An 18854-nucleotide genomic window follows, 5' to 3' on the forward strand; every position below is an offset into this window, starting at 1 on the left:
AAACCTGATCGAATATATATACATACACACACACTCTGAAAAAAATATACCGCTTATTTAAGGTCCTGTAATTGTGTCTTGACAAAGGACACGACGCTGATAATGAGAAAGGATAGCCAAGGTGGATTTTACTATGAAAATACAGTATCAAGATAATCCCAGCAAGCACAGAATCCTATATTGAATTGCCACTTTATTTAACGGGACACAAACGGGTACACTTTAACTCATTGTCAGGCTTTGGCTTCAGCTAACCCACTCTTTTCATATTTAGCCTAACATTGCAAGGCAAAGCTTTTTTAAAAAAAAAACTCGTTCGCTGAATTCAAAATACACAAGGATTTCTTTTAGTTCCCAGACTTTGTTTGCCGCCAAGACGTAACCGGGACTACTTTAAAGACCACAATACGACCCCCCCCTCACCATGATATCGCTACGCCGCGTTAAATAGTGGTAGTCAATTTTGGTTATACTCCAAACGGGACCGCAACTGTTAAAACGGACACGTTCAACTAAAAAAAAGTGGATAAATAAAACCAAAAGGCGTTTAAATTCGACCTTCAATTACTTAAAAATTACCGAGGATTTCTGTCGCGCATTGGATTACAAACGAAACCCTTTTACTTCATTCGACCCCCACGGATCCATCCGCCCGACCAAGAAGGTCTCCGAGTCTCAGTTTCCACTTCCGGTGTCGTTCGGCCGCCATCTTTGTGCCGCTGCGAGAAATATAATAATAATAATAATTTTATTTTTTTCTCTGCCCCTTCTCAAACAAAAAAAGTTGTATCAAGTAACAGCGAAGAAATCCGTATCCGAGTTCGGCGGGGGGGCGACGTGGAAACTCGACGGCATTCTCCCCACCGAGGTAAAGTAATCAGACTGGGCATCTCCCAAGTTTATCAACAGTAATCATGTTTTTAAAAGTTATTCTATTTTCATTACTTACGTACGGCGTGTTACGAACGAGACGAGACAAAAGAAGGAAAATGCCATCTCGAGTCACACTACACGAGACGGACTATTGGTTTTCGCAGTAATGTCCCGTTTCGTTAACCATCGAGACGAAAAATAAAAGTTTTTTTTTCACGTTTGTGCAACTTTTACCTTTCGAAAGCCGAGCCGTGTTTTGGGTTCTCAACTCGGGGAGTGGGAGGAGGGCAGAAACTCCGCAGTTAATATTTCTAAAAGCGCATACGGGGTAAAAAACCGTCTCCTTTTTGGCGGCGATGTGTGGCGTGTGTATGTGTGCGCCTGGGAGTTTTTCAAATCCGATTATTATTGTCCACCGGATGTGGAAGTAGTTTTTTCTCTTCGTTGTTTAAATTGAAAATTCAGATCCGACTTCCCCCGGAACACTGACAACTAAATATTAAAGACCGTTTCCTGTCCGCCGGTGTGTTAAAGTCGGTTTCTTTAGGCGGGGGGGAGTCGCAGGCGGCAGGAACGCAGAAGGAAAACGCTTTCAAAATCGTCTGCTCGCCCTTTGGAAGGAAGACTCCCTTTCGCCTTTATAAAATCAGAAAATGGCTGCTTGCACGGCTGACATGTGTTGTTTTGGTGGAGGGTGGGGGGGTTGTGATCTGCTACACGGCGATCGGCGCAGTGCCCGGCCGTGGCCCGCAGATAAACCGCGGGTTGCGCAAGTTTTTAAACTGCGGTTGCTTTCGGATTACAAGTACGCAGAGCAAACCCCCCCCCGGCTTTGTGGGGTAACTTGGTGCCCCCTTTACGGTTAACGGTCTGTTTTCAATTTACAAATTGAAGGATTGGACCCTTGCCGTGTCCCTCTCCTTTGAGATCTGTAAAAATGTAAAAAAAAATAAAATGGCTGCTTTTTGGACCCGGGTGGATTCCTAGCATTTGTGGGCAGCTCGTGATTTTCAAGCGGCTGGCCGGGGGACAGGAGTGGCGCCTGGGTTTCATTAAGAAGACGAAGCTGGCCTGTGCCGATGCGTGGGCAGGGCCGTGATGCGGGAACGGCTACCCTGCGGTATGACTGAGGGACTTTCAGTCGTCAGTCATTATTTTCGGTGGGTAGCTGCGTCAGCATGCGTAGGCTGCAAAGGAACAAGTAATAGGTTTATTCCATGCTGAAAAAAAGAAGAAAGAGAACACAACGTTTCGGCCGTGGAGCCTTCTTCAGGTGTGTACCTGAAGAAGGCTCCACGGCCGAAACGTTGTGTTCTCTTTCTTCTTTTTTTCAGCATGGAATAAACCTATTACTTGTTCCTTTGCAGTCATTATTTTCGCTGACTTCAAGAAAGGGGTTTGCGAAAATGGCGTTGCCCCCGCTCAACAAAAAATTAAAAATGCAACTGATACGGAAATCGTTTTCTCTGGGGGAGGGGTTATTGACCCGATGGGGTGTTGGGAGTGAAAAAGTACCCTAATTAGTTTCTTTTGTCTTTTTTGTGGAAGAAGCAAACAGCATTAAATGATATGTTTGAACTGTTGTTAAAATACTGTCCCTGACAACGCTGTGATCATCTCTCTGGGCTGCCTTTAACGTGACACTTGACATCCACTGCTGTGACTCCACATTTTCAGTCCCTGTTCCCAGTGAGCTAACCAGGTTGCACTTGCAATCCAAAGGCCAGCTTGCGTGCTTGATGATCCTAAAATGTTATGTTTTGCTTCACTGTCTGCACTTTCTTGTGCTGTGTTTTATTCCCAGTGTAGAATTAGCCCTCCCTCTCCACTTGCCTGGTAACTGCCCTGCTGCTGGACACGCGCGTGTCTGTTCATGCACGCTGCACAGGGCTGCCCTGTCTCAGGGCACGGTCTGGTACACAATGGAAAGACCGCTCACCAGCTCCCTTTCCCCCATAATGCAGTGCGACTGGCGCATCTCTGATCACTCCATCAATCAGTTCATCATCAGTTTTGATCTTTTATAGCGCCCTTCAGTCAGAGCATTCTCCGGGCACTTTACATAGATTATACACGAAAAAGAAAATTATACAGAAGCAGAAAAAAATAATACAAAACTTTATAAATCAAGAACATATAAATCAGAATTATGTCAAGAATGGGAGGTGAGATGAAATAACTTCAGCTGAGGGCGTGTTTCTGATATGATCAGGAGGCGTGTTCCGAAGCTGAAAAGGCTCGTTCTCCCTATGCCATGGAGCTCCGAGTGTGTGTGGGGGGTACTAACCAGTGCTAATTCCTGCTGACAGCAGGACCCCAAAAATCTTTCTCTGCGAAAGGTGTAAATTGAGCAGCATTTTCAAAAAGGTAGACTTGACGAGTCCATTGGTGTGAGCGTCTTAAAGATAAGCTGAGACACTGGCAGGGTGAGACCGACTCCTCCAGGTGGGCTGTTCATGGAGGGGAGAAGTGTGTCTTCCTAAGGAGAACGAGTTGAGACTTTTATTTGCTTGATTTCTGTAGGTATTCCAACAAATATACCCATGCAACATGGCAAGCAGTTTAAGAAGCACTCCAGATATCAGCCTGATTTCAAAACATGCATGGGGCGGCTTTCATTAAAAGACACGAGCTGGAAAAAATCAGATCTGCAATTTCAGAATTGATCGCAGAGCGTTTATGAAAGTCCTTTTCGCATGTTTCCGGGAATTGAAAAAAATATGAAAAATGTCTTTTATTAAGTGAATAAACCAAGTGATTCTTTATCTTCATCATAATAAACTTTATTTGAAACCGCGCTGTTAAAAGTAGCTTCTCGGAGCACTTACGTGTGCTTTTGTGATGTTATCTTGAATCCTAGCTATAAATACACTTACTATCTTTTAACTATTTCAGATGAAAATTAAGACTGTACTTGCAGTCTACAAAAATACTATAGTAAAGCACCAGCCCTTTAACGTTAAATCTCCATGTCAAGTTGAACTGTCTGAAACGTGAGCGCCTAGTGTTGTAAAATGTGAGTTTGTATAAAGCGGTCGTCGAGCTCTGGTGCACGAAGATGTGCAAAGTGATCACCCCATCACCCTCCCCCCATTTGTTGTGTTCCAGAGACGTGTCCATGTCATTGTGACCAAGTCACGTGACTCATGGCAGTCTAGCTGTTGGCAGAAGCCCGTGAGACGTGTGCCCAGCTACCCTTTCAAACAGAGAGGTTTTGCTGTCTTGCCCGTCACCGACAGCAGGTGTCAGTGTCCGCTTAAAAAAACCGAACAAGTCTATAAATTGAAGCCGATTCTGTCTTGACGTCAGTGTCATTAAATGTATTTAACTTTTAACTTGAACCTTGAACACACAGCATAAAGACCCCACAGTGCATTTGGATTTGTAAATGAAAAAAAAACGCTTTTTGTAGTTAATGCAACAAAGGAATTCTGACGTAGTGTTGCTTAGTGGTGTGGGGGTCAGCATTGCTGCCTCACAGCGCTGGGGCCCCGGGTTCAATCCCAGACATGAGGAACTGTCTGTGTGGAGTTTGCATGTGTTTTTCCGCTCGGTGCTCCGGTTTCCTCCCTCTTTCCAAAGACGTGCTGGAGGGTTAATTGGGCTCTGTGGACATCAGCCCTGGTGTTATGGACCGGTGTCCTGTCCAGGATGTCTCCTGCCTTGTGCCCCGTTGCTTGCCAGGATAGTCTCCGGCTCCTCCGTGACCCTGAAATGGAAGAAGCAGTTAGGAAGCGGAGGGATGTTGTGTAGTAGCTGGGGTCTGGGACTCTGGACTGACCGGCCGTGGGCTTGTATCCTGGGTGGGGCACTGCCACGGTGCTCCTGAGCAAGGGGCTTCCACTCAGACCACAGTAGCAAACGCCCTGCTGAGTACATTCCGTCATGGTGAATGACAAGGTGCTATTATATGACTCCTCAGGTAACATAAAGGAATAGAAAAGTGCAGTTTAAACGGAGGAGTGGTGTAAAATAAAAGGTAAATTGTCATGTCTGCTACCTATAGCCTGTTAACTTGGTCTGTGACCTGTTGTAAACAATCACAGCCATAAAAGTTCCAGTGTTCATTATGACATGAATCACTCATTGATGATTCCACTTCTCCCCATATTGTAATAAGACAGCACTGGATTGATCCGCTGCCTTAAAAGTTTGTCATTTGTTTGTTTTCTTTTATTATTAATTTTTCATTGTTGTTGTTATTTTTCTGTTTTGTATGTCAGTTTATTGAATTTGCTTTGTGCAAATTGGACATCTGCAAGGAAAATGGACAATAACGGCTATAACACAGGTGTTGAGGAAATGAGAAACAGAGATCTTACTGGTTAAGTGTGGGGAATGTGCAGCAGTGCTCAGGGTTCTGCCCTCACAACTGGAAGGTTGTGGGCTCGAATCCCAGGTGAGACACTGCTGTTGTTCCCTTGAGCAAAGATATTCAACCCGAGTTGTGCCAGTAAAATACCCAGATGCACGAATGGGTGCAAATGTAGTTGCTTTGGATTAAAGTGTCAGTCTAATAAATGAGTAACGATAATGACTAGTTCAGAAGCAGAAGACAGTATTGATCTCTGCAAGGCTATCTTCCTTTTCTGCATGCTGCTCCTCTCTCTGGCACATGAAGGCACCCAGCTGGTGAACACAGTGCATCAATGTTGCCTTTCATCCAGGGCATCAGACTTGCTTCCTGGAGTCTGCTGGGTACTGTTGCAAGAGCAGTATTAGGCTGCATAAAGTAGTCAGGTTTCTTCTTCTTTTTTGATTTAAGAAAGAAGTACTGGTTTTAAATTCATCCACTTCAGCTTTCTGCTGGGCCAGTAAAGTATCCGAAATCTCAGTTAGAAAGAAACCAAGCTACAAAAAAATATTGCCGCTCGCCAGGAAAGGAGTGCAGCGCTCCGGTTTTATTTTGATCCACCGTCTGAATCAACCCCCCCCCCCCCGATCTTGACAGAAGAATACTGGACAGAATCCTGTCCTTTCTTTTAAGTTCCTCCTCCTGTTTTTCGCAGATGTCCCTGGTGGATTTAGGAAAACGGTTGTTGGAAGCCGCTCGGAAAGGCCAGGACGATGAAGTCCGGTCGCTTATGGCCAACGGAGCTCCCTTCACCACGGACTGGGTAATCACACCGGACACGCCGTCCCGCCGAGAGACGCGGCTGTTCTCGTTAGAAACCGCTGAGGAAACTGGCACCTTCCAGTGCCGCATATCCTTAAAAACAGTCGACCCTTCCTAGTTTTGGACGGGGCGGTAAAAGAGAAACGTGACGGGCAAATTAAAAACGCTGCTGCTGCTGCTGCTGCGTTTGTTAGACGTCAGCAGCGCGATTAATCTGTCAAGTTGAGGCTGAAGCTGGGCAGCCTCCATCACAAAAAGTGACGAGTGGTTTCTTTCGTTTTCCCCAGCTTGGGACGTCCCCCCTCCACCTGGCTGCCCAGTACGGACACTACTCCACAGCCGAGGTGCTGCTCAGGGCGGGAGTCAGCCGGGACGCCCGCACCAAAGTCGACAGGACCCCTCTGCACATGGCAGCCGCGGAGGGCCACTCCGTCATAGTGGAGCTGCTCGTCAGGGTAAACGCTGCCGGGCCCGGCGCCTCCTGCTCTTTTCTGCTCAGCACCGGATCTTTCCAGATCTTCACTTGGTCAGAATTATGCCACCTAGAAAAACTGATGGACTGAGACTCTCCAGGACCAGGAGTGACAGTGACTAGTCTGATGGGTCCGTGTCCTTCATACACGTAGACACAGTCTCCCCAGGGCGGCACAGAGCCTTCTGGGTTTCCCATCAGGACCACCCCTGCGTTCTTCATCTTGTTGTGGCTAGATGAGCTGAGCCTAACCACCTCCGTTAGTTTGTCCTGTTTACTTCAATAAACTCAACGTGAGCCGTCCTGCGGTACTGCTAGGTGGAAGGTCTACAATATGGTGGTGTTTCTCATGTTAAGCTGTGTTAAGATCATCTGCTTTCAAACCGCAGCAATTCAAAAGACAACTTGCACACTTTCACCTACATCCTGCTCTGTAACCCTCCCCCCCCCCAGAGCGGAGCCGATATAAACGCCAAAGACATGCTGAAGATGACGGCGCTGCACTGGGCGGCCGAGCACGGGCACCGCGAGGTGGCGGAGCTGCTGGTGAAGTATGGCGCCGACGTCCACGTGCTCAGCAAGTTCGACAAGACGCCCTTCGACATCGCCGTGGACAGGCACAACTCGGACCTCATGGCCTTACTACAGGTAGGCGTGTGAAGGTCATGGCGAAGCGAGCCGGGGGGCTGCCGGGCCGTGGGGTCCCAGCGATCCAGGGTGGCTCTGGCGCAGGTTTGGCGGGATTTCGCTGAGAGCGTGTTCTTCTTGATCACGGTCCCTCGCTTTACCAGACACCGACGGAGAGCCGGTGAGCAGTGACGGCTGAAGAGGGCAGCATTTCAATCAGCTGGATTTTCTAAAAGGCAAATGTCTGAAAGTTTGGTGGCTGGAGAGAAGCATTTTTTTTGGGTTTTCCACTGGTGTATTTACATCCATTGGAGCAATGAGTTTTCCAAAACTGGTGTCAGTGTGTGACTGTATGGGTGTACATGTTTTGTCCTGGTTTGTAGCTTGTTATTGTTATAGTTACACCTTTCGCACTGTAGGATGGGGATCTGTAACCCTGGTCCTGGACATTTTATAATGGCAGCACACAGGCGAAAGCGTGCGAACTCCTCCTAATTAAGCAGCTGACATTGCCCAGAGCTCATTTGCAACGCAAGCCAGGAGACATTTGGTTCAGGGCCAAGACTGCAGACCGTGGCTTTAGGTGCTGAGTTCTCCATTTACTCCATTAAAGGCTGAGGGTTTTATTACAGCAGAAGTGTAAATGTCAGAAAGGAGCAAGTCTATTTAATGTGTGTATAATAGAAGAGCAATACGACGTGATAAGTCAGAAGCAGAGCCTGGCACATTGAGACAGGAGCTGACACTAGACGTTGTCTGGCAGAATGTTATTGGGACCGACTGGGAGGTGAGCAGCGGGCGTTTTTGTCCTTTTGGCCGCCACACTGCGAAGCAGAAGCGCTGCCTGGCTGCCTGTTACATCCGTCTGTCTGTTCCAGCAGGAAGGGATGCATAACCAGGTGACCTTGAACCCAGAGCGATCCCTGCCGGTCAGCACGCCCGTCACCATCACCACTCCCCAGTTCATCCTCTCGTCGGGAGGGGTGGTCAACCTCTCCGACTTCGTTTCTTCCAGCACCACCAAGACTACCTCAGGTCAGGGGCCGAGGGCGCCTGCCTTCGCACTGTAGCGTCAGGTAGTACAGACCCTGAGCTCTGAACCTCTGTGGGGCGCCACTGGGGGAGCCCTGGTCACGTCGACCGGCGCTGGGGCAGAAGTTTACACGACTGCTCCTCGAGAGCCTCGTCGCTGCAGGGCTTTGTAGGTGTAGCAGTCAGTCAGCACTCGGATCTTCCTAATGACGCAGCTGATTGATGCAGGCCATGTTGCTCATGGCTGGACTGGAATGAAAACTGGGAGCCTCTGTTGCTCTTTAGAACTGGCGCGGCAGACTTCTGTCCCAGCGTCTGCACTAGAGGATTAACTGTGTGGCAGGACGATTGTAGAGGGTATAAAAGGTGCCTCGTGCTTAACTGACTTGTTATCGTTCTTTTGAATAGACAACAACTGTAACACCCACAGACTACAGTACGACATACATGCTTTTGACAAAGTTCCTGATAAAAGATGAATTCTAAAAATGCAGGAAGTAGACATTCATCGTTTTTGGGGTGAGAACTGGTTAATGTTCATGGGTAGGAAACGATACAGATAAGGCATGAGCGCTCAGATTGGCGAGTACAACAGTAGTCTGTACTGGGGTCACCGCTCTTCCTGAGTTCTGTCAGTGATGTAGATTCTGCTGGAGTTAATAAAATAGTCAAGTTTCCAGATGAGAGGAGGATAAGAAGGTTGTTGTTAAGTAGCGAGAATGAAGCGCATAGTGTCACATGTAAGAAACATATATAGAAGATGGGGAAACACAGAGCTTGGAAAAGCAACATGACATGAGCTCTTTATGTTGGAAAAATCGTTTGCATCTTTTAAGTAATATGAGGAAGCAATAAAAAGGCAGGAAAGGCAAACAAAATGAGGGAACCGAGTACGTGGGAATAGAATAAGTTATTGTGGCTTGGTGTTGAGACAACGAAAAGGTATTCAAAGTGGATACCTCTTTTGCGCTCATCAGAGTTAGATAGTTGGTTCTGATTCAAATGCTGCAAGAATTCCCCAAAGGAGTGAACGGCAGGCCCTTGATAAATTGAAAAGCCGCCATCGAGGCCCTCGCCCTCGAGAGTGGTTCCAGTGCTGCCGGTTTCGTTCCAGGGGATTCGACCGTCTCTACCACCTCAGTCCTGGCAACACTAGCAGCTTTGGCCGAAGCCTCAGGACCGATGTCCAATTCCAGCCGGCAAGGTGAGTGGAAGATGACTGCGATGAAGCGATGAGATTAAAATCTTTCAGCTGCAGTGCGCGGTAGCTCTTCAGCTCCTTGTGGCCAAGCTCAGAGCTGTAGATCAGGGCTGTTCTGCCTGTCGCCCTCCTGCTTGCTATGTCAGGGGGCTTTAGTGTAACAATACAACGAGTTACATATTTCCATCTTACGTGTTTTCATCTTCCATCTAAACAATATAGGTAAAGCAAATTCATATAGAGCTAATGCTCAGGTCAGGTTCCTTGGAATATACTTCATTCAGTGCTTTGATTTTCTCCCTGGCATTAACCTTGGTAGTGCCTTGATGGCTGTCCTTTTCCCTTTTTGTTTTTTTCTGCAGCCAATCCCCCAATCTGATTCTAAAGTATTTCATTCTGGCCCATTTCACAGTCTCAGCAGGCTGACGCTGATGCTGGTTGATTTTAGCATCTTTCTGTGGTAAACTGATCCTTCCAACATCTCACCACCTTAAGTTTACAATGTTACATTTTTTTCAGAGACTTAATATAATAGATCACATTAATCTCTTAAGACAGTTGGTTTATGCACAGATCTGATTCAGCATCTCCAGCTGGAGTCAACACACTCTTCTCTTGGCAAGATAGTCCCTCAAATGTCCTGATGGATCCTGTCACAGGTTTTCTTTTTCTCCCTGCAGGGCCTCTCATTCACTGTGTATAATTCCTGTGCTTCCCAGGTGATTCCGAGGAAGTGATCACCGCAGACTCGGTGGATTCGGCCATACAGCACATGGTGGGTGGTGGAGGTCAAAGGGTCATCACCATAGTAACGGACCAGCATGGCAACCTGCAGACCAGCGGACTGGGGCAGCAGTTCATTGTCACCATGCAGGACGGGCAGCAAGGTGAGCTCCCCCCAGCCCCACGCCTTCTGTATTTTTTTTTTTAGCCCTGCACTCCTGAGAGTGATGTGGGATTTGTGCTGTTCTCGGGTCAGTTCCTGAGCCCTGGATTAGATTCCAGGCTCGGGTTTGTCCCTGTGTTTGCTTGGGTTTTTGCCAGGTGCCTTGTTTTCCTCTCGCCTTCCAAAAGGCCATGCGTGCCAGATTTGATGGGCTTCTAAAAATACCCCCTCACACACACACCTGGGGTTCATTTCCATGACGAAGGTGGCTCACTCTTGATTCAATTACTTGCTTAGTTTAGGTATCCCAGGAGCCCGATTACTGCGTTAAAGACAGTAGAGGAAATCCAACATGTCACAGCAACTCAGCTCAACCTGTCGGCGGAGCTGAAAGTTACTTAAAGGGGAACTGCAGTCCCAATTTCTCAGACCAGTTATTCAATCTTGTTAAAAAAATTAATTAATTTGACGGTATTGCAAAATTGGTCAAATTCTGATTCAAGCAGCAAGTTGTGAGCTTTGCGAAAGTACTGTAAGTCGCCATGGCTTGGCAAACTCCTGGTTGCGCCACGCGTGATGGCGAGCGGTCATGCAAATTGCAAATCGACGCTGCCCTTCCTGTTCGCTAGTCACTGTGATGTAAGGCAGTGAATAAGTACATGTTGTGCTGCAGACATTTCACCCCTCCAGCGTGATCTGCACGCAGAGTTAACAAGGAAGCTGTATTGTTCGGCAAAACAGTCTCAAAGTCAAGAGCAATATTTCTAATTGGATTAAAGGAGATGTATTCTCAAGCCTGTTTGTTTACAGTGTCATATGGCCGCAACACATTGCCGGTCGTTTTGTTGCCTCATTCTCAATCGCGGAATACCTGGACCATCTGGTCTATTTTGTAGTGCACATTGGAGGTTTAACACATTGCTGTGTATATTTCACTTTCATTGTAGTTTGAAATGCCCTCATCAATGCCAAATCTTTCTAATCTTTCGAAATATAAAAATAGTCTTGCAGTTCCCCTTTAAAAAAACACTCAGTACCATATTTCCAATATTTAATGCAAACCTTTCCATTATTTCCATTCTTCTTTTTTTTTTAAAACCTGAATGGCAAACCCCAAGTTAGTGATTATATTTAAATCTTTAATCTGGAGTGGGCAAGCACCTTGTGGCCAAGCTCAGTGCTGTAGATCAGGGCTGCTCTGCCTGTTGCCCTCTAGTCAGCTCTGTCACGGGGCTTTAGTGTAACCAATCCTAATACTTTGGTCCTTTATGCTTTTTAGAATAGCATAGAATAAACTGCATCAAGGCTCACTCCAAAAAAAATGCTTTTTTTTTTCAGCATGGAATAAACCTATTACTTGTTCCTTTGCAGCCTACGCCTGCTGATGCAGCTACCCCCCTGAACTTTGGTCCTTTATTTGTGTTTCCATCTTCCTGTCAAGTAAGCTGTTACGGGGCTGGTTGGAGCAGAGTTTCTCCATGGAGTGGACAGTGGAGTGATGCAGGTTATTCTATAAAGGGCAGCAGGTTATCCTGGTTATTATTATTAATGGTGAGACGCTCTGTACAGAAACAGCAGAAAAGCCAGGAGTCACTGTTCTTCTATGGCTTTAAACGCGCTAGTCGGGCTTGTTCCTTTCAAGTGCCCGCTGGCAGCGCCAGTTGTCTGGTGGGTTTCCTGCTCTCGGAGGAGGAGGTGTTGAAATGCTGTGTTGTTGTTGTTGCTGCCGCTGCGTGTGCGCAGTCCTGACGCTGCCGGCCGGACAGATCAGGGAGGAGGTGGTGGAGGAAGAGGCCCAGCCCCCGCCGGCCAGGAAGAGGAAGCTGGACCCAGCCGTCAACCACGCCGAGGTCAACGACAAGGTCGGTGCGGAGTGTGGAAAAGCAGGCAGCAGCCAGGGGTGCCGTGGGGCGGATCGGAGCTGCCCGCCTTTCGGGATGAGACGCTGGCCGTGGGGTCCGGCCTGCCGTGCGGAAGATTAAAAGATCCGATGTCACCCGTCTGGGTGAACACAGGGCATCAGTCTTGACTTCAGCTGTCAAAGCAAGAAAGATGACGTGCAGTCTAGTAGAATAAGGAGGGCTGACTTCAGTCCTCAAAGACCAGAGTCTGGCAGGATTTACAGTCAGCTTAAAATCTGGAGCTGCTTAAGATCTAAAGAAACACACAGATTTGCTCATTCAGATATGGAGATGAACCCGGAGGCCTACATGCCTGAGCAAGACTAGAACCTAAAGATTATAGACTAGATTAAAGATCATAGGAGCTCCACTCCCCCCAACCTTGCCTATTTGTTCTGTAGCACTTTATTGATACAAGGTTCTCCTCCGGCTGTTTCTCAGCTTGTCTCAGTTCCCACTGACAGCTGCTGAACCCAGGGAGAGGGAGGGAGGCCGAGGGAGGGCAGACATGCCCCTCTGTGGGACCCGGCCTTTTAAGATGTTCGGTACACGCCGCCAGCTCCAGAGAGCCTGCTGAGAGAACTGCGCTGATTAGAGGAGCCAGTGGGACATGCGCCTCTGTGCACTCTCACTGGCGCAGTTTCTCCCATAAGGCAGTGCAGAGCTTGCAGACTGCTAAAAACATGAATGTCTCTGACAGGAGGACACCATGGAGGAGCGTTGCCATGGGTCCTTATTCACTCTGTGCAACACTGGAACCGTGGCCATAAAGTCTTATAGCTGTAGGGCATATACTATAAAACTGCCGTTATCAGTTAATAAAATTTCTGTGTTGCATGACACAGGGTGGGATATTTAACAGTTCAGATTTCTGTTACTTTCTTTTTGTAGGCCAGGCTCTTATAGAACATTTTCAGACACTCTGATGCCCTACTGATGGGGGCATCAATGAATATTGAGCAAAGTGGAGAAAGAGCTCCTCTTTCTAGACTGGTTTCTGGCAATCGTGTAACACGCCTGTCCTGGATTCTTTGCATTAGCTTTTGACTTAAGAATTCAGTTTTTACCTTGCAGAGCAAGGACATCTCTCCTCTTTACAGCAGGGAAACCACCTTTGATACAGATCTTTTACATCATGTTAGGTTTCAGAGGCCAAGGAAAGTTGAGTCTGGTCAGTAGTGGGCTGGGAGATCCTGAAGGAATACAAGGTCTCTGACTTAAGTGGTGGTATTGGACCAGTAGGTGGTCCTGTTCCATCTGGATCAGAACTGCTAGTCCATCATTCAAGTATGGAACACTGTACTGTAGTAGACGCTGTCCTTCAGATGAGACGCTAAATCTGAAGTGCAGATTGCTTGATCATTAAAGATCCCAGGGGCCGTAACTCCTGTGTCCTGATAGAATTCCACCCTGGGCTTGCAGTCCTTTAACAGAATTAAGCTTACCCCTTAATTAAGTGGGTGAAGCAGTCATTTGGTTCCAAATTTTCAAATTTCTAATGTGTTAAAAGCCGAGCGGCTCGGAGGTGGGCGAGTCGGAGGGGTCGTGCCGGCACTTCCTCATTCCCCCCTCTGCGAAAGCGCTCGGCAGGGAGAGGAGAAGGGCCCAACCACCTGTGCGTTCTGCTTTTGCCCCCAGGAGCCGCCGGCGGAGGTGCAGAAGGACAGCGTGGAGAGGGAGCTCCTGCAGAAACAGCTCCAGGAGGCCAACCGCAGGGCCCAGGAGTACCGGCAGCAGCTGCTGAAGAAGGAGCAGGAGGCCGAGCAGTACCGGCTCAAGCTGGAGGCCATGGCGCACGTGCAGACCAACGGCGCCGCCGAGAGCCAGGGGAAGGAGGACCGTGACGGGGAGCGGGAGGAAGAGGAGGAGGAGGAGGAGGAGGGAGAGGGGGAGGGCCAGGGCCAGGGGGTGATGGTGCTCCCCGAGGGCGCCATCATCATCAAGGCGGAGGAGCTGGACCCCACCGAAGAGGAGGAGGTCACGCTGGTGGAGACTGTGGAAACCACGCCCGTGCACAGTGAGGTGAAAGTGCTCACCATCTAATGCCACCCCGGACTGCTCAGGCAGCCTGCCCACACCACTAAAGTGTTCTGTTTGTTTTTGGGTTTTTTTTCTACAAAGAAATATAAGTGTACAGAAAAGCCATGTGGGATGAAGAACGTTAGGAGATAGGGGAGAGGACGGGGGAGTTGGGAGGAAAGCAGTTTTGGGACCCATGCCCGGGCTTAGAAGAAGTTCTCTTAACCACCGGGACATGGGTTAGTGAAGGAGTTCGGAAGATCTGGGCACAGTGGAGTGGGAGGCCTGGATTGGACGGAGAAGGACGTGTTCCTGCTCTCCGCAGGGGGCTGACAGACTGCGGACCTGAACAGCTCATCCCATAACCCCACTCTTCCCCGCGTTTCCTCTCCCCCTGTCCCGCCAAACACCTCTTCTCCAGAACAGCCCCCCTCCTTTGTCACTCAGTGTCGCTGCAATGCCTTAATGTTTTGCGGAAGCCCAGGGTGTTTTCATTTTGTGAATTGTATTTGTTTTCCGTAGTTATTTTCTTAAGGATGTGGAGGGATGGGCTTTTCGCTCTTCTTTCAGACAGACTCATCCAGACACGAGCTTTAGCAGGAATCGGGGAAGGCAGGAGCTCACTGCCTTTCGCCAAACTCTTTTTTACGATAAGATCAGTACAAAGTTTCAAAAGCTTTAATCTAGAAACATGGACAAAACCATTGAGCTACAAAGCCATCAGGAGAAAGAAAAATAAGAACACAAAGGCTTGTAGTTGTCTTATTTCAGTGGCAGTGTAAAGTCACTGCACCTCTGAAAAGTAATGGTCGTCTTTAAACCTCTTTGCACCAATGAAAGCTACCTAGCTTGTCGGCTGTGGAGCCATGATTGCAGTTTTCTGTCCCTGATGTTGTGCTCTTGCTGTAAGGCTTCCGTTCTTCTTGAATGACCTGCCGCCCTGAACGCTGCTTCGAATCCCTGTTTGTGTGGCCTCGGGGTCTGAGACTCTTCCGCCATCCTGCTCTCTCTTCCCTAAAAAACGGGAATGCCTCGACTGTCCGTCTCATCTCTTCTCTGCAGAAATGAGTCAGGGGAGCAGGACGTCCTTCAAGGAGCATCAGTCGTCCCTCTACCACCGTCGTCGCTCCAACACAGAGTCCCCCAGCCTTTTGGTCTCTTCGCCTTATTCCAGTGTTTGTCTTATAATTATCGGAATTACCCCCCACTCCCCTGTATTCATTTCGTATGGAAAGACTGAGTGTGAATCGGAGAAGAGGTAACCGCCACCTCGTCTCCGCTGAAGATTGTCTGCCGGCTCCTTTCGGTTCCCCACCCCTTCCGAAGACACAGCTGGTGGTCCACCTTGGGCTCGCAATACATCCGCTTTGGAGGGTCCGTGCGTTTCTGGAAGTTTTAACCCGGCGTGCGTGCGCCGGAGGAGCCTGCTCCAGCACCGCGCTGCTCCACGTTGCTCCGAGCGCCATGGTAACTCAGGTGCGTCCGGTCGATGGGCAGGGCGGACGTCCGATGCAACACAGGGTAGTTCAGTCGACTCTCAACAAGAGGTCTTAGCTGCTGGGCTGCCTTTTTTCCCCCCAACAAAATGCAGATACTTAACGTGTGCAGGAACAAAGTTTTTTTTATTTAAGAGTATAGTTCCCTTCCTGATTTATGCAGTACATCCCAGTCCGTAGAAAAAGTGGCCTATGGTTTTTGTGCTTAAGGTATGGAGACTTGGTTGTCACCCACATTTCAAAAGAGAACTGACTAATTGAAAAGAAAAACCTTGAACTTTTCCTTTTTAGCTCTGAAGTGATAGTGAATGAAATCTTTATTTGCTATACAAACCTTACTTATGCATACTAATGTGTTTTATATATAAGTGTATGTATCTGTGTTTTTGGTGGGATTTTCTTTCTTATCCAGTTGAATTCACCAGTCATATGCCTTTCTCGTTAACTGCAAGTGAATTTTGTACTGTGGAAAGATTGCGTATCCACACTATAACCAGCAGGTGGCACTACACATCACAAGCAGTTCACTGGTAGAAATGGAAAGTTCATTGACCTGTTGAGAGTTTTATTTTAGGTTTGGTCCTACGCATTGTTTTTTTTTTAAATAAAAATGTCCTGTTTTAGTCCCTGTTGGAAGTTTGAGGAAAAGTTGAATCAGTATTTTTTTGACGATTTGGCATAGTTTAAATGATTTAGTATGATTTGGAAATTGAAGAAAAACATTTTGAAAAACAGACCCATGTAGTTTGTAGGTTTGTCACTTCCTGCTCTTGAGGAGGTATGAGTGGCACAGGAGGTATGTACCTGAGTGGAAAGGGCACTCCTTCTTCCGTCAGGAGTCCAGAGGCTGGATGTTAAGTACTGGCAGACTGTATTATGGGTGTGTACAGTATTTGAATGCGTTTCGCTCCAGTTAGAGTTGGAGCCAACGCCTCTGGTTTAGTTTAAATGTGAGGAATGGATTTGGAGCTGATATCCTGAAATCACTGTTCCAGTGAAGAGACGCCCAACTGTTACAATCTCATTTAGTTTGCATTTCCCAGTCTGAGGTTTGGTTGAACCCTGAAGATCAGCGCAGGTCCAGAAATGTGACAGGACTGCAAGGTAGCGAGGTAGCAAGTTGTTTATTTTAAAAAGGGACGTCAGTGGGATTTAATTCTCTTTTATACGTTAAGAAACACTATCAGGGATTGTCTTCCACACGTTTTAAAGAAACTAAATATTGACAAAAAACAATGTCTGCTGGGAAAGGAGGGGGCGGGGGGGGTTGTGATAAAAATGTAATATAGTAGTTTTGTAAGAAAACAAATGTTACTTTTTTAAGAAAAGGTTCAAATATTTTTTAGATTCCAATAAATATGCACTCATTCAAATGAAAACCCAAGCTTTTTGTTTTGAGTGTTGTTTCTTTTATCAGTGCCAAAGCAGTGTTGTCCCCCACATCTCAGGGCCCGGATTTCTAGCAATACCTGTTTTCCTGTGTTCAGCGCTTTCAGGTAACTGATTTTCAGCATTTGTGTTCCACACCATCCCTTACGGGCGGCACAGAGGCACAGTCGTTGGCATTGCTGTCTCATGGTGCTGGGGCCCTGGGTTCAGCTCTGGACCTGGCCCACGGTCTGTGTGGAGTTTGTTCGGGAAGTTGTGATCCAGAGGGTGGACCCTACTTGACCACGAACACGACTTACAGCAGCAAACTGGTTTATCCCAGTACAGTACTGACCAGGTCCAGCCTGGAGTAACCCCTGAGATGTAGTGACATCAGGCTGCATGGCTGTAGCGCTGGTGTTGCTGCCCTGAGCAGTTTGACCTTCTCTGTTGCCCACTCTGCTGAGCAGGGGCAGCTGTACCTATTGGCAACATTTGTCTGGAACGACTGCCCAGTATAGAGGTGTCAAAACCCATTCCTGCAGGACCACAGTGCCCACTACCCTTACCTTTAAGCGCTTAAATAATCAAATCTTTTTTTCCCTAATTGGGCTTGTATTTCTGCAAGTGTCATTGTTTTTCTAGCACCTGATAGGATTAAGACTGTCGGGGGTGTTGAATCTGGATACAGTGTCTGCAAAACACATCTTTTTTTTTTTTCAGCCTGGAGGGAAGTATTACATTTCAGTCCAGGAAATCAGGCAATTAGACTAATTAGCTGGAAGCCTGGATGGAGCAAAACCCAGAGGACATTGCCATCCTCTGGGAATGAAAATTTACACCCCTGATCCGCGTGTAGCTCCTGGTCCTTCCAACTGCTGTCCAAAAATATTTTATTTCCCTTTTGAGGCGCTAACTGCAGTCTGGTGTGCCATTGCCTGCCGTTAAACGCTTGTTCCATTTTGCAGCAAAGCTCCAAATTGGCTCGTAACAGAACCAGCCCCAAGGGAGCCTGGAAAGCATTTTCTTTAAGGGGAGACTCATTTTGCCAGGTTTGTCCTGCAGCTCGGTTTTCTTGGGAGAGGGCACAGTACAGGAGAGTTTAGCTGGGGAGCGTCTCGCCCCGGAATTGCAGCACAAGATGTAAGCCCGTGTGCAGAGGCCTACGATTACAGCGGCTACAGGGGCGCAGATCCCTATGATCTTCCATGCCGTGGGAAATCGGGAGCAGCGGCAGAGTATGTCTGCGCTGTGTGGCTGTAGCTGCGAGGCAGCAGGGCTTCAGAAGGTGAGGGCTACTGTTTCAGAAGTACTGTCACTTCCAGGCTCCCGTTCGTAATGTCTCCAGCGTTAAAGTAAAGTAGGTGCAGGGGGTCACTGTCGCCTCTGGACTCAGCTGGTTTAAGGAAAAATAAATCGGAACAGGAAAGATTTTACGGATTTGTTCTTCCATCATATTTTGAGATTATTTCGTGGAAGCTTGTCTTGAAAAGGCCAAAGAGGACACCTCCCTCCCCCCCCCCCCCTTTAGGGATTTGAATAATGCAGAATATTCACATCAGTGGACTTTTGTTAAGCAGCCTTTTAGAGAACTGGCAGATGTGCTGCTCTTACATAAGGCTTGCTGCTGCTTAAAAGCATGTGTGAGCTCTGTGTCAAGGAAGAACAACAGCAGTATTTCCCTTTTGAATGTCGGTGCGGACTGCTGTTAGATAATCCACGGTGAAGGACTTAAAGTCTTAATTCCCTATGTACTCTTTTTATGATCCTTTTAGGTTTCTTCCTACAGTGTTTAAAAAAAAACATTGCACGAAATGTACAATTGATGTTTGTTTTTCTTTTGCCTTTCATTTTTTCCCCCTT

At 47.6% G+C, this 18854-nt stretch overlaps 1 protein-coding gene and 1 long non-coding RNA gene across 4 annotated transcripts; one reads left to right on the forward strand and one right to left on the reverse strand.

Annotated features, from left to right (window-relative positions):
• Positions 1 to 176: 176 nt before the first annotated feature.
• Positions 177 to 1468, reverse strand: LOC148815264 (uncharacterized). The gene is made up of 2 exons (XR_016086069.1): positions 1108 to 1468; positions 177 to 719 (listed from the first exon to the last, which is right to left on the reverse strand). It is a non-coding gene; the product is annotated as an uncharacterized LOC148815264 (long non-coding RNA).
• On the forward strand, positions 698 to 17007 carry gabpb2b (GA binding protein transcription factor subunit beta 2b). Of its 3 annotated transcripts, XM_088905305.1 has the most exons (10): positions 719 to 868; positions 5883 to 5990; positions 6277 to 6444; positions 6915 to 7109; positions 7967 to 8123; positions 9235 to 9324; positions 10041 to 10208; positions 11951 to 12069; positions 13747 to 14130; positions 15190 to 17007. In XM_088905305.1, exons 2-10 carry the CDS (start codon positions 5883 to 5885, stop codon positions 15193 to 15195), a joined length of 1395 nt encoding a protein of 464 aa, XP_088761431.1. In that variant the 5' UTR covers positions 719 to 868; the 3' UTR covers positions 15196 to 17007. The 3 variants fall into 3 exon arrangements, with proteins under 3 accessions (XP_088761430.1, XP_088761431.1, XP_088761429.1); XM_088905304.1 differs by having other exon boundaries at positions 698 to 868; positions 7970 to 8123; positions 13747 to 17007; XM_088905303.1 differs by having other exon boundaries at positions 13747 to 17007.
• Positions 17008 to 18854: the final 1847 nt, after the last annotated feature.

Source organism: Atractosteus spatula, chromosome 25 (assembly GCF_055471065.1).
Source record: "Atractosteus spatula isolate fAtrSpa1 chromosome 25, fAtrSpa1.hap1, whole genome shotgun sequence".
Classification (NCBI taxonomy): Eukaryota; Metazoa; Chordata; class Actinopteri; order Semionotiformes; family Lepisosteidae; genus Atractosteus; species Atractosteus spatula.